The 14,578-nt window shown below is 34.5% G+C and overlaps 1 protein-coding gene across 1 annotated transcript in view; it reads left to right on the forward strand.

Moving 5' to 3' along the window:
- Window positions 1-14,578, forward strand: part of MOSPD2 (motile sperm domain containing 2) — a 38,860-nt gene that overhangs the window by 9,810 nt on the left and 14,472 nt on the right. Inside the window, exons 4-9 of the mRNA XM_014960335.1 lie at window positions 251-337; window positions 2,759-2,913; window positions 5,717-5,777; window positions 7,002-7,040; window positions 8,060-8,184; window positions 12,777-12,947. Of these exons, the coding sequence (XP_014815821.1) occupies window positions 251-337; window positions 2,759-2,913; window positions 5,717-5,777; window positions 7,002-7,040; window positions 8,060-8,184; window positions 12,777-12,947 (638 nt within the window). The remainder of the gene's footprint in view (window positions 1-250; window positions 338-2,758; window positions 2,914-5,716; window positions 5,778-7,001; window positions 7,041-8,059; window positions 8,185-12,776; window positions 12,948-14,578) is intronic.

Consider the following 14,578-nt stretch of genomic DNA (forward strand, 5'->3'; position numbering starts at 1 on the left):
ATTTTTGTATCAATTTTTTAATTCTTACTTCTTCCTAAATAGATCCTACTCTACAGTGTGAGATGAAGAAGATAGTAAAGATTTCAAATGAGCTCAATATTTCTGTTAGTTTAGTAAAGGCCTTGGAAAGTGATTTATAAAAACATTTTTGTATTTAGTTGCTAGGCTTCTGTGTTTTCAATGATTTATGGTAAGTTAAAATGTGATTATTAATATGATTACTGAAATAATCTTTGATTTGTCTTTGCAGACTTGACAGAATCTGTCCTTCCCAAATGGCTATTTGAAAGTGGTTCTCTCTTTCTGCATGGATATGATAAAGAGGGCTATAAATTATGTAAGTTACACAGAATATTTTCAGTCATTCATCATTACCTTTTTGTTTCTAGCATTTTGGCATCTCTTTTGAAAAAAAACATTTTAAAAATTGAAGTAGGTACATATTGACAACTGTTTTTTACTGAAATTGATGAGAAGGTGTGATCTTTTTGGATCACAGAAGTAGAATGAATTGGAATGAGGAAACTGTCATCAGTTTTCAAAAATCATAAACTTTTATCCTAATTATAATGCAGTTTTTAACTTCCCTGTTGAAGTGCATTGTTTCTGTACCTACTGTTTTGAGTATATGACTAGTATAAATGTTCATTATTACAGCACATTGTCATTGCTTTTCTAGCAGCCCACATTCTTGGCATACTTGCAGTGGTTCACAGGTGGTCTGCAATGGTTTTCTTTATTTTTTTAATATTTTTCTGGTGTCATTGGATCTTCAGTAACAGTGTGGACAGCTGACAATTGTTGTAGAGTAAATGCTCAAGTTGTGTGGTTAGTTTCTAGTAATTAAAGAATAAAATTTATAGGGAAACAGTAACTATTGCCTGAAGTACTCCTGAGGGTTTTTTTTAATAGTGTATAATAGATAGTCAATATTATTTTCTATAAATTAATCTGTTGTAACATCTCACATATTTACTTTTGCTAAGGCTAAATCCTTAGAGGCAAAAGAGGATTTTTAAACAAATCACTCATGAGGCTTTTCAAGCAGTGATCTTGAACCTTGAAGAAGCAAAAAATCTAAATCTGAAATCGTGCTTTTCCTTGGTTTACAAGGGCTAGTTTGTACTTCCAGAAATACACTAACAATCCAATCTTTTACAGAAATGATTGTTTTAAGCATCAATATACTAGTTTTCAAGATAAAAAAAAATCATGACCAGAAAAATACAGCTTCTATTTTATGGCTGTATTCTGTCAAACTGTCTCTTTTCTTATCATTGTAAGATACCAGTGCTGTATGAAAAATTAAGGATTTGTTATGCTTCATGATTTTTCTTTTAGTCTTCAAGGTAAGTGGTGGTGATAGCTTTTTGTAGCATTTAGAAAGCTGAGCATGATTATACTGGGTGGTTCAATTTGATGAGATTGGGGGTGGGGAGAGAAGTAGGAAAAACATGACTTTCTTGCATCGGTGCTTTGACTTAGAAAATTATGCAAATGTTTCACGATAGGAATGTGTAAGTCAGGTAAATAATGATTTCTGATTTTATTGTTGCTGAAACATAACTAATGACTCAATTTTCCATACCTGAAGTGTTTCTTCTGTGAATGTTAATTGTGTCAGCCTATCTGACTTGGTATGTAAATTCAGATTGTATTGCAGTTCAGAGTTCCTGGTTAGTCAACATTTGTGAAACGTGTTTCTTGGGCCATGTGATCCATTCTTGGTCTCTTACATAAAACAGACATTTTAAAAGTATAAAGAAGTTCTTCAGGAATTATTTACTTTCACACGAGTCCTATGTTTGAACGGGGATAGCTTTCAGAAATTCTGACCTTACAGCATCTAGTTTATATGCAATGTTCAAAAAAAAGTTTGTTTCTTTACACTAGCCATAAAGTATTTAATTGCAATTGAAAGTAAAAGACATGGAGAAGAAATCTGTTTTTTTAGTAAGATTCTCCAGGTTTCAGGGAGTAAAATTTTATTACAATATATCTACAGTTATTTTCAGGGTTTGTCTAATTTTGGTATTGTAGAGGTACCAAAAATGAAGTCTGCTCTTCACATTGCTGCCCCAAGTATTTCTTTTATCACTTGTGTAATTAGTAATTTGGTTTCAGATGCTTTTATAAAGTCTGTTACTTTGAAATATGCTACTTTTCATGGAAAAGCTTGTCTCTGTATGACTCATTTCTTATTCCAGAAGGGTATGTATTGGGCATTCATTTAAATATTGTTTCTCATCATCTGGATTCTTTATTTTAGAAAGATCTGTTGCTTTTTATAATTCATAATGCGCGTATAAGTATTTTTTTCAAAACACATCAACTGCAATGCTGTAGAAAACCTAAGCAGAAAAGAAACATAAATTTCACAATCACAGCAATACTTAAAATATATGCAGGACATAATACTATATCTGAGGACTGCATGATTTAATTTGAAATTGAAAAATTATAATCTAGAGTCTTCAAATTCATGAAAAGTTTATTTTCTCAACTGTTTCTTCTGTGGTGTAACTCTCTGTATTTTCAGGTTTTAGAGAGTTCTGGTATAAAAATGTGAGCAAGGAAATGGGGTATGCAGTTATTTTTCTGGCTGTTCAGTGGCCACAAAATCAGTAGAAATGTAGAATGTAAACTCAGAGGTGTTAATAAATTTCACTGCATCCTGTGTAGTTATTTGCATAACATTTTCTGTTAATTTGGATCTGTTTTTTCAATTGTCGTGTATGTTTTCCTTTCTTCTCTCAAGTTTGGTTCAGAGTGAAGCACCATATAAGAGATCCTAAACAGCAACTTGAGAAAAAGAAACTAGTAGCTTTTTGGTTAGAACATTATGCCAAAAGAGATCATGGAAAGCCCTTAACAGTGGTATTTGACATGGCCGAAACTGGAATCAGTCACATAGTAAGTATTTTTATTGTGCTTTTCTGATTACTTTCTGAATCATTTAACCTACATCCCCAGAAAAAGAAGAGTCCCTGCACAGTCCTTATCACCTGAATTGCTTAACAATTGCTCACATCAGTGATATGTAGGGCTTCTTTCTGTGACTTGGGCAGTTTCCAAAATCTTCTTTTAAATGTTCAACTTCAAGTTTGTGCAACACACTGAGAAGTCTTTGTTTGGTGACTGAGCCAAAGTGACTACATATAGCAGTCGAGTAAAGTGTGCAAAAGTGGGGTAGTGGTGGAGTATTAAAACCCTTAGATACAGTGGCTGAGATATTTGAGAATTATGATCTGTTCTGACAAGTCAACATCTTCAGTTGACAGATCTAATTCTGATTCTGCCTCTCTATCCTCCATACTATGTATGCTGTCCCTGTATCTTTAAATTGTATTAATTTCTTAAGACTCTGCATGCATCTCTCCACCTATTGAATTTTATTGTGAAGAGAAGTTAGCTGGATGCAAGAGAGCAGTTCATCAAGTAGGCATTGCTTTCAGTAATCATCTGAACCAAATATAGCCCAAGTTTCTGTCTTTTCTCTTACTAACAAAACATATTATTAGTGATGAGACTAATATGGTGAAGAAATCTGCATGCTTGTTGCTGTGTACAGATACAGAAAAAATGAGGGTGTCTGAATTTAAACAGATGTGATGGACACCTACAATTCAGAAGTCTATCAGACTCAAGTTTGTACTTCTTCAGGAATAATAACTTCACCCCCTGCTTCAGTTCCTTGTCCAACCTGTCAGCTTTACTGAAGGCTGCTTCCTCCAAGTTTGACTATATATAAGTGAGACCTTCCTACTTTTCATTCAGAATAGAAGACATTTCTCTTAGCAAAAGTTTTTATGCATTTCTAGGTGTTCTTTAGGACTAAAAAATGAAGGAGGAGCCATGTAGCTTAGTCACTTCTGTAAATCTGATAATTATTTAAAATTTTGAAATTAGATAAGAAAATTTTAATGAGTTGAAGAGTAGGATTTCACATTTGCCTTGGACATAATTGTAGAACTGAATCATTAAAGAAGCCAAAAGAAATTATACTAGTTTTGGAAACTATTCCAGAAAACTACTTCCCATTTGTATAAGAATTTACAAAATTCAAAGCTTCATTTATTTTAAAAACACTTCAGAATTAAGTACTTGAAATTCCATGTTCCGAGTACTTGGAAATAAGTATAAAAAAATTCCAGACCAAGCAGTCATATGTCAAGTTAGTAGTCTACTTGGGGAATTACTTAGAGATTTATTGTAGTTACACATAGGATTGGGTAATTCCCTGCCTGAAGTAAACTTCAGAGAATGTTTAAGTTTAGATACTCATTGGAATTTAGCAAATTATTTGTGTGAGTTACATGAAACTTAATGTATTTAAGGACTGTTCCTGAATTGATTGTTCTTAAAGTCCTGTGCCTATATGGAAAAGTGAAAGATTTAAAGAACGTAATTTGTGGGGTTTTGAATTTTCGAAACCTTTATTTATGGTTACTTTGGCCATAATATTTTGTAAACCAATCCTTAAAATATTGTTGTGACATGTTAAAACTTTCTGCAAACTCCTCCCCATGGAATGTTCTTAAGTTAGAAAACCAGTAGTTGAGTATCTTTTAATTTTCGCTAAAGCTTTCACAAAGCACATAAGTATCTGTTTTTACATGACCTCTGGAATTTCATAGTGTTTGAGGACAGTCCATATTTGCTTTTGCGTCAGTGGTTCTTGCACACTATCTGACCTGTTGTAACTTGGCATCCATAAACCTGCAGTTCTTTGAAGGATGCTAAACTATACTGAGTTTGTAGTCTAGTAGCATCAAATTGTAGCATGTTGAGTGGGGTTTCTTCTAGTCTGAGCTAGAGATTCAGCTCAGTATTGTATTTTTCCCTTGCGATGCAAAAATGCTATTATCTGTTTCAGCAGGCATATAATTGCCTTAGTATATAGTCCTTGTGAACAGTTTTTCCGATATGTGGATTTCAATCCACAAGACATACAAAGAAATACATTTGGTTCACTTGTTTCAGCATTTATTTTAGTAAATTTGAGACAAGAATCTTTTGCTGATGTCTGGTATGTGTCTGCACTTCTGTGAGGACCAGAATGACAAACTACTCCATGCGGAGTTATTGTGCATATATTGCAGTTGAAGACAGAATTTTCAACTGCGTGCTGTGGGTTTTCTTTTTTGTGGTAATTTTTTTACTTCCTTAGCTTTGACATGGAATTTTTGATCCCAATACTTTATTCTGCCTTCTCAACATTTATCAGTACACTGGTTGCACGCTGTCATCTGGGCTTTTTGTGTATTTTCTAGAAGGTTTTTAACACACATCTTGCTTCTAAGACAGTTCCACGTTGGGTTTAGGTATATAAGTCTTATTAAAATCTTCTGGTTCAAAAGCTGCTCTTGTTATAAAGCAGAAGTTCTGGTTAATATCTGGATTGCTAGATTTACTTAGTTCTAAGTGCACTAGGTGCAGTCTTTATCTTATGTAGTCATCTTTATAGTGAATCTTTAAATTCACCAGATTGGGGGGGGGTTTGTGGTCTGTTGTAGGTATGAGTCTGGGTGTCAGCTTGTGTACAGCTTTATCTATAGTTACCGTTAATACAGTCTGATATATTGATACTAACTGAACTTGATCTGCTTAATGGCACAGAATTAAGCTGTAGCTTAGTTATTGGGTGAGGTCTTAACTAAGCTTGTATTTTTAATATTTTGATTTCCATTGCATTTACTCCGTGCTTTTGTTTTAGGACTTGGATTTTGTTCGGTTTATTGTCAGCTGTTTTACAGATTATTACCCAAACTTCCTCAGTAAGTATTGTGTATTACTTCTTAGGCACTGCAGGCTTGTATAATAAGAGCATTTCATAATGTTGCAGATGTTGGGGGAAACTTTAAATCTTTCTGCATGTGCTTTGTGTGGTAACTACAAGGAACACGTGGAAGTTACAGATTCAGAATATTTCTGTACAATTAAGTCAGTGCAACTTTGTATTGTAAATAAACTTTCCATTCATCAAAAATAAACTGGCTTTACATGAAATAAGAATCTCAGACATGATTTCAGAGGTTAAAAAATGATATAAGCATCTAGTAGAACTGAATTGGTTTGTTTCTTTTGTTCCTTGTTAGTTGGATAGAGGCTTTGCAACCTTGCATAGCAGTTTGTATCCCTGAGGAGTCTTCGGGGGACAAAGAATGAATTACTGTAGAAAACTTTAGGGAACAGTAGTTTACTCTGAACAGATTAAGGCATGTTTTTATGCCTGCTTGGAAAAACCTGCATACTTGCCTACTAATTTTTTTATGGATGGGAAAACACTGAATATTTTTTGCCATCTCATCTTACATGATATAAATTTTAGGTGAATATGTATCTGAATATTGAAATTCTGTACAGGAATTGCTTAAACTCTAAATACTAGATTTCAGATTGCTGATCAGAGTTTCTAACTTTGATCAAATATCAAACTTAAAGGCAAGTGCAACATATTATGGTTTTGGTTTTTCCAAGAGAAAATTTTTGGGAAACTTCTGAGTTGAAGTACTAACATTTTAGTCTTCTCTGCTAAAAGAAACAAGCTTGACAAAAATGTAGATCTATGAAGACTCTTGCTATTTGATTCTTTGGGAAAAAGAGGTGCTGAATATACCTGTTAAAGTTTCTTTTTCATTCAATAGTTGCTTTACTAGATCAGGTTGAGATCTTACCTTTCTCCACCTTGTTCGGGGTAATTCCTTATGAGTAACAGTATGTCAGCAAAGTAGTATCCCAGAGAAATATATAAACAGTGTTAACTGTTTGTTAACAGTTTATTTGTTTTCCAAGCAGACAGCTAATGTCTTTATATAGTAATAAAATAAGTTTATACATTTTAAAAACAAATATACAGAATTGCTTCTACTAGGAAGTGAACATGGAGGTTTCTAAAAATGAGTAGTCACTTTTTATATGACCATTATTGCTGTGCTGCTTTTTAAGCGGAGAAATGCATAATACTTGATATTTAGGTTATCTCTTTTTTGTCTTTTCAGCAAAGATAGTGATTTTTGAAATGCCATGGATAATGAATGGTGAGTTCTTTGGTTTTGAGGTGTGGTGCGTGTGTTTTGGGGGGGCGGAGGTTGGTGGGTTTTTTTTTTTTTTTAGATCATGATAGCTTTGTAAAATTAGTAGCATAAATAGGAAATGGTGTTGTGCTGTCTGTAGATACAGCTGAATGGTGGAACTGTTAAACATGCATCATTAAATCTGTCAGTTTGTAGGTTGCATACTTCTGCTTTTTCCTCCTAGCAGTGTCTTTTGGATCATACTTTAAGTGTTGTCTGTATTCATCCTGTTATCTTTAAAGCTTGGGAGACCTTTCTTCCTTGAATGTTTCCAACTGTACTCCTTTCAAAGCTAGATCTGTTCATGATTTAAGAATGCTGTCAACAAATGATGGACACTTATAAATAGCCAAAAGCTAGGACCACAATTTAAGATACAGATGCCTGACACTGACAGGGTTACATATGTTTTGATGTGTGGACTTAAGTATCTTTAATGTACAGGATAAGCATGTTATTCCTGTATTTTAGCATACGAATACATATTTTTATGGTGACTTTGTATTTTTCTGTATATTCATGTTTTACCATCACTGCAATAACTATGGTATTTGAAAATGCTCTGTAGATCTAAACAAGTGTCCTTTAAAGCAGCAAAACATTTCAACTAGGAAGAGTGTATACATATTGTTCCCAAACTGCCTTACTCAAATTTGGAAATACAATTGCTTTTACCCCCTTTGTAGTTTCCAGGCTAAATTTGAAGACAAAGTTGTCATTTGTTAAATCAAAGATACTCTTTCCATGAAAATCTATGGTCTGTCTGCATTTGTCTGTAGAGAAGCATATATCCATAGATACTTGCTCTAAATAGTATTCTTTTCCTTGTACTGTTTATTCCCATTATAATAGATACTTTCAGAGCATGTCCTGCCATATCTTATGGAATGAGGCTCACTTGTATTCCATAAGGTCTAGCAGTATACTGCAAAAAAAATGCTTCTTGGCAACTTACATATACTCTTTTTTTTTTTTTTTTAAAGCTGCTTTTAAAATTGTGAAGGGTTGGCTTGGCCCAGATGCAATAAGCATGTTAAAGTTCACGAACAAGAATGATGTACAGGAATATATCAGTGGAGAGTATCTGCCACCTCACATGGGTGGAACTGTAAGTAAATTAATATTTCATGGTCCTTTTGTGATAGACTGAGGTATGCTTATATAAATTACATATGTGCGGTTGAGAGTTGAAACTTCACGGATGTGAAATTTCTTAAAGCTGTTCTGCCAGTGATAATTTGTAAATCATATTAATATAGAATGGATTAACTTCATGAGAATTTGATATCTGGCAGTCTTAAGTATAGAAATAAGTTTTCTGAATCATTCATCCACTTTGAAGTCATTGGAAACCACTTAGTTTTTCAGACCTCTAAAAAAAAAATGTTCCGTTTTAAGTGTCATTCTTCCTTTTACTCTTCTCCCCTCCTTCTGAAGAATTTGAGATTTGTGTTGGTTTATTAAACCAGTTCTGTGAGTAGAAAATCGGTTTCATGGGCCTCTGAGATTTTTTCATCCTGCTCCAAAGCTATGATTTGGTAAAGAGAATCATATTGCAATTATTTTTCCTTTGTCTCTAGGGCTGCATTTTAAAAAATGGCTGTAGAAGTTTCTGGGTTTTTGATTATATTAGAGCTCCAAAGAGTATTGTACAATCCAGTATCATTTTGATGGAATCTGGGTCCTAGCAAATAAATAGCAAAACAGCACAAACATCTTGTACAACAGGTTTCATTTTTTACAAAGCCAGTAAATCAGTTTGCATAATCTTTATAATAAAATTTGCTGAAAGGGTATGTTTTCCCTTTAAAAGTTTTGTAGACCATTTATGGTAATGGAATAAACCAAATTTGGGAGTTATTTTTACTTTTCTTCTCCTTTTTTTTTTTTCCTGAAGTATTTTTAGTTATGGCAGTAACAATATGGAGAAAAGGAAGAGTCTGCTTCAGCAATAGTAGAAGAGGCTGTGTTCCTTTGTATAGTAACTCAAGGTAGAGTTCTGGTAGCCAGACCACATGAAACATGTTTTGGGAACATAAAGACTTAAGTTACTTCAGTTTGTTCTAATTTCACTGAAAGTAGCAGCCTTTAAAAAAGCGCTTTTTTTTAGCACGAGACTCTTGAGGAAAAGATGGTATCCTCTTGCTGCCCAAACTCCTCAGTCTCATGTAAAAACTTTCTCATGTTAGCTGAAATTGCTGAACTTCAGGAGTGGGCATTGAGGGAAGAGTTGGTTATGTCTGAAGCGACTTCAGGTGGTTCTGGGCCTAGTTCCCATGGTCTTGTCCTATTGTTGCAATAGAGAGGAAAGTTCTTTTCCTCCTTCTTAGAGTTGAGTGTCTCCTGTCTGCTTTTTAGACCATCTTGCCTGATAGCTAATTACGTCTTTAAATAAAAAAGCTTGTGGTTTTGCTAAATATGCTCCTGAAGTGTCTGGCTAAGCACACAGAGTTACCCTTTATCCTGCCTTGGTCCTGCAAGGTATTGGCAGTTAGTGGTTGCTGGCCACATTGGCTCCATGTTGCCCATCTAAGAGCATTAGAAGTTCCAGAATCACGAAAGCAGCTTACCCAAACCATTTGGCTGTGGTAGTAAGTGGTAGTGACAGAAATACATTAGTCGAATAGGAGTAAACTTGTTTGACTTGCTTAAACCTCCAAAGGTTTTGACAGTTTCAGAAAAACAGCTATAACTCTGCATATTAAAAGCTTGTATTTTGAACCAGCAGATGTTTTGTCTAACTACTGAGCTTCTTTCATATTTAGCCACTTGACGGGTGTTGGGAACTTCTAACTTCAGAACTGTCATCACTCAAAGCATTGTTAGCAAATGCTCAGACTGCAAAACTGTGTACCAGCTCTTCCTTCCAAAGATTTCATACAGTAAAACAGGATTTTGTATCTCTCTAAAAGCAAGGAGTTTTTCAACCAGAAGACAGACAACTCACAGACACTTTCTCAGAATTTAACTGTTCTTGATGGGGTAACCTTGATTCCACCTGAGGTAACTAGAGTCTTTGAAAATAGAGTACATTCACCATTATTAGTGTTGTCAGGCCTGTTTTTTTAAGGCAGTATCTGACTTGCGCAAGTTAATTCCCTTCACTTTCCACTCATGCATTTATTTTTGAGTATGTTTAGGTTTTTTTGCCTCCTTCCAATTCCCTTTCTATTGTCTTTGATTTTCACATATCTTGGAGCAGATCATCGTATTTGCAAGTAGCATAATGCAGGTGAAGAGCAGAGCATATCTCTTCAGCCTTAGTACTCGATACGGTAGCCATAAGTAGACTCATCCTCTTTCTGCTGTGTCCCATATTAGGATCTGTCTTGGAATAGCAAGATTTTGCCAGGTGTAAAAAAAACTAGTGGAGTAGTCATTTGGCTTGTTACTCTGAGGAGATAAGTGTGTGCAGTGAAATCTAGGTATGCAAGAGGAATGTTACAGACTAGTTTTGGAATTAACCAAAAAAATCCAATAATAATGTTGTACTTGGAGTCAATGGTTGCTTTGCTTGATGAAGGGAACTGTTCTGTGTCTCCATCAGAGGCCTTCAAGCTTCAGTATCTCAGTGAAGCTATCTAAGTACGTTTTGTTTTCACTGTGGCTTGGGGTTGCTTGAAGGATGAATCTGAGGGTTTTGTTAGCATGAAAATCCTTCAGTCAACTGTCAGCCATCTGTGAATGGAGAAAAATAACCTACTTAGTTTTTGATAACCAATGGACAAAGATGTCTCCAAAATATCAAAAGCATTAAAAATAATAATGGAAAACAGCAGCTTAGATCTTGTTAAATCCAAGATTCCCTCCACAAGTGCCAATATGGAAGAATGTGTGCAACTAGAATACTGTGTTCTTCACCTGGGTATCTGTATTGGTAGCCCATAACTTATTTTCTTGGAAGGACCTTTTATAGGTCAGTGGCATGAAGTTAATACATCATTAGGCGTTTTGCATGTGACTTCATGGCCACTGCGTACATGTAGTCTTAGAAAATATCACTACAATGATTAAGATATCTCTACCACAGTTGCCAAACACATTAGTAAAAAGTCTCTACATCTACTATAAAAGAAAGCAATTAATCTATGTAGTTATTTGATGCTACGTAACAAGAAAGATTTATTCAGTGCTTGATTACTCGTCTGAGGTTTTCACCCTGTTAGTGGATAAGCCCATGTCACTGAAACTTAAGGATTGTGATTGGGAAGTGTGGTACTTTGAGTTGTCCCAGTGATGAGATTCTGTTCAGCTGCTGAAGCTGTCCAGCATTAGGGATTACTGTGGCCAAGTGAAATGTGCGGCAAAATTAACATCTCTTTATTAAGGTCATTTAGTCATATATTCTTCATCATTTGCTGGAAAGGAGTGAAACAGCTTTTTATCAATTTGACTAAGGGTAAACTGGCTATTTCTTCCTTGTATTTGCAAATGGAGGATGTCAGTATTCTGCAAACCTACTGTAGTGTTTCTAGCAGTCTGGAGTCTTTTCTAATAATGAATTAGTCTGTTCCTGATACTTAAAACTTGTCCTTTAGGGCCTTAATAGGATACTCCTTGAGCCAGCAGATACCTCTTTCATTCACCTAAAGGTGTGTGACTTGCTTCAGCCTGAGGAATAGGAGAGATTTAGGCATTGATTATAGGTTAGTGGGAACTATGCTGTTTTGTTTGGGAAGTATGCCATCTTTGGATGGCCTGTCTAAGGTTTTTCCTTCCCCCCCATCCCCCCAACATCACTTTATTCTTTATATTTTGAGAAAACATACTTGCTTATGGAGAGCTTTCTTGAAACACTTAAACTCCCTGCTGGTAGCATAGTTTGTGGACTGTGGGTATGGCTTGAGTCTCCCTCACAGGAGTCAAAGCTAAATCATTCTCCTCCTCCACTGGGAAAGCTGACAAACTAATTCAGTTTACTTGGGGTTTAAAACATTGAAAGTGCAATAGGAACAGACACCCTGTTTAAACACTGTTTCTAACATTAGACATAATTAAACTATTTTGTGAATGGTAAGAGAATTTCTAGTTAGCAAAAACTGTGTTTGCTGGTCTTCTAGTACAAAAGATATCTTTACTGTAGGAGTGTCAACAACTTAAGTATGCTGCCTCTGTTACTCAGGTGTCTAGAATATGATGTTTAAATTGATTTGGCATTCCAAAGACTGAGGTCTGAGCTGCAGGCTATATTAAAGGTCCACATACTAGGTTAAACTTTGAAGGATTGTTTCAGGTTGTTTTGTGGTTTTGGTTGGGTATTTTTTGTTTTGTTTTCTATTAACTGTGTCTATTGCGAAACTAAAATACAAAGAACACTGAAGTTTTTTCCTTGCTTTTGAAACATTCTTTTGAAATAGCTGTCATAGGTTTTAAGCCACGTTTTCTAGAACTAAGAACAGAACTTCAGCGTTAGGACTCTGAATGCTGATCCTCAATAGACCAGATTCTGCTGTGACTATTAATAACAACAGTAGTTGGGCTTAATTGGGTGACTGTATTTGTCTATTAATAATGATAAAAATAATTCGTAGTACCAGCTTTCTGCATAGGGACCAACTTAAAATGGATAAATGAAATGTACAAGTCATGTAAAACAAAAAAATAATTGGTAGTATTTCCATTTAAAAAAAAACTTCAAAGGCTTAACTTTCTAAATAACTCCTAAATAACTGGTTCTTTAAGAATCTCCTTATGTCTTAGGATTCTTTCAAGTACAGCTATCCTCCATTGGTTGATGATGATTTTCAAACTCCTTTATGTGAAAATGGGCCCATTACTAGTGAAGATGAACATGAAAGTAAAGAAGAGATAGATGCGGACACCAAGGAGACTGGGGAGCTGAATGAAGAACAAAACCTTAATCACAAAAAGGTATCTAACTGAAGGCTGAGGCAAGACTAGTGAAATGGTTACAAAGTGGGACAGGAGGCATATAATTTTTGTTGCTTGTCGGGCTTCTACTTTGTGTATTGATTATTTTCTGTTAAACTTTTCTGGCCTCCAGTTTGACAAAAGAACCCAGTAAAACTGAAAATCTTAATTGCAATTTCAACCTTGCTTCTTAGTCTGTTAAGATTAGCCTCATGCTTCTGAATGAGTAAAATACGTATCAAATATTAAGTATATCTCTGAAATATAGTGAATTGTATGGTGAAATCTAAAAGGTTTCTGTTTTGTTTTCAAAGATTGTCTTTCTAGTTAGTTTATTTTTAATCTTGGGATATCTAGTGGTGTCCATCTTGAAATACATGTAGTTTTCTCACCTTAAGTCAGTATGCGTGTGAGAAAAATATAAACAGTTAAATATTTATACTTTACTGGATGTAAATTTGTTTTCTTAAATTATTGATAAAATCTAAATGAAAGCTTTTATATGTTGAGTTTCAGGAGAAATTGTATCTCTAATCCATCAATGCTATTTTACAATACAATCTTACTTCAGTAGTGTTTATCCATAAACATAAAGGCATTTGATTACACAAATCCATATGAATTGATATTTAGGAATGCAATGATAGTTGAGATATCACTCTTGAAAATAGCAGGAAAAATCTGAAATTCACTACTGTAGTGCCATAATTAATTTTGGAAGATTAATTGCAAGACTTCCCTTAATGCAGTAGAATATTTGAATGTATTTGAATATTTGTCAGAATAATTTGAAACACACAGCTCACTTAGTCCAGCTGTTTTGTGCAATGTGGCCAGCTTACGAAAAAGAAAAACAGATAATTTCCCTGACTTCAAGGTCAAAAGGAAGCATTACATAACCATGTCGGCTTCTGACCATTAGACTCAGTACCTTATTTTGGTTGTCATATCTCCCAAGCTCTGATTCTCAGATGTAGAAACATGGAGAATTCCTGTACAGAAAGTTGACGTTGGTGCTTAAGAGCCTCAGTGTTTGTTTTCAATTTGCTTGGCTGAGTTCAGTTTCTACTTAAAGTATTTTTTTAAATTTTCACTCTTAAAAATAATGATTTGGTTTATGGTATCTTTTCTTTTATATAGTGTAATCAAGCTGCTACTCAGTCTTTTTAATGAATTAATAAGGTTGCCATTTATGCTTATGGATCGATATTAAGGCACTTTTAAGGCCTTGCCTTTAACGTACTTTAAAAATTTCAGACCATATCTTGTTGTTGATGGTACTACTTCTGTAAAAAGTAGATATTATTTTTTGCTTCAACTCATTATTCTTCTGTTCACATACTTAAGAATAGTCCTTGCTATTTCTTTCAGCAAGTATACCATTGCTTGCCACTTTAATGTTATCTCATTTTTCAAAATGTGTTTTTCAGAAATATTCCCTTACTGTCTCAGAATGGTTGGCATTTCTTATTTCTAATTAAATCAGTTTAACTTGACTCTATCTAAATGTAAATATTCAAATACTGTTTTAGTAAGGCCAGCTTCCAAAAGAAAAGATTTCAAGTGATTTTTGATATATTGACTTCATTATGATTTACTGCACTCCCAGTCTTCATATGCAGATTCTTGTC

This window comes from Calidris pugnax, unplaced genomic scaffold, assembly GCF_001431845.1.
Source record: "Calidris pugnax isolate Ruff unplaced genomic scaffold, ASM143184v1 scaffold188, whole genome shotgun sequence".
Classification (NCBI taxonomy): Eukaryota; Metazoa; Chordata; class Aves; order Charadriiformes; family Scolopacidae; genus Calidris; species Calidris pugnax.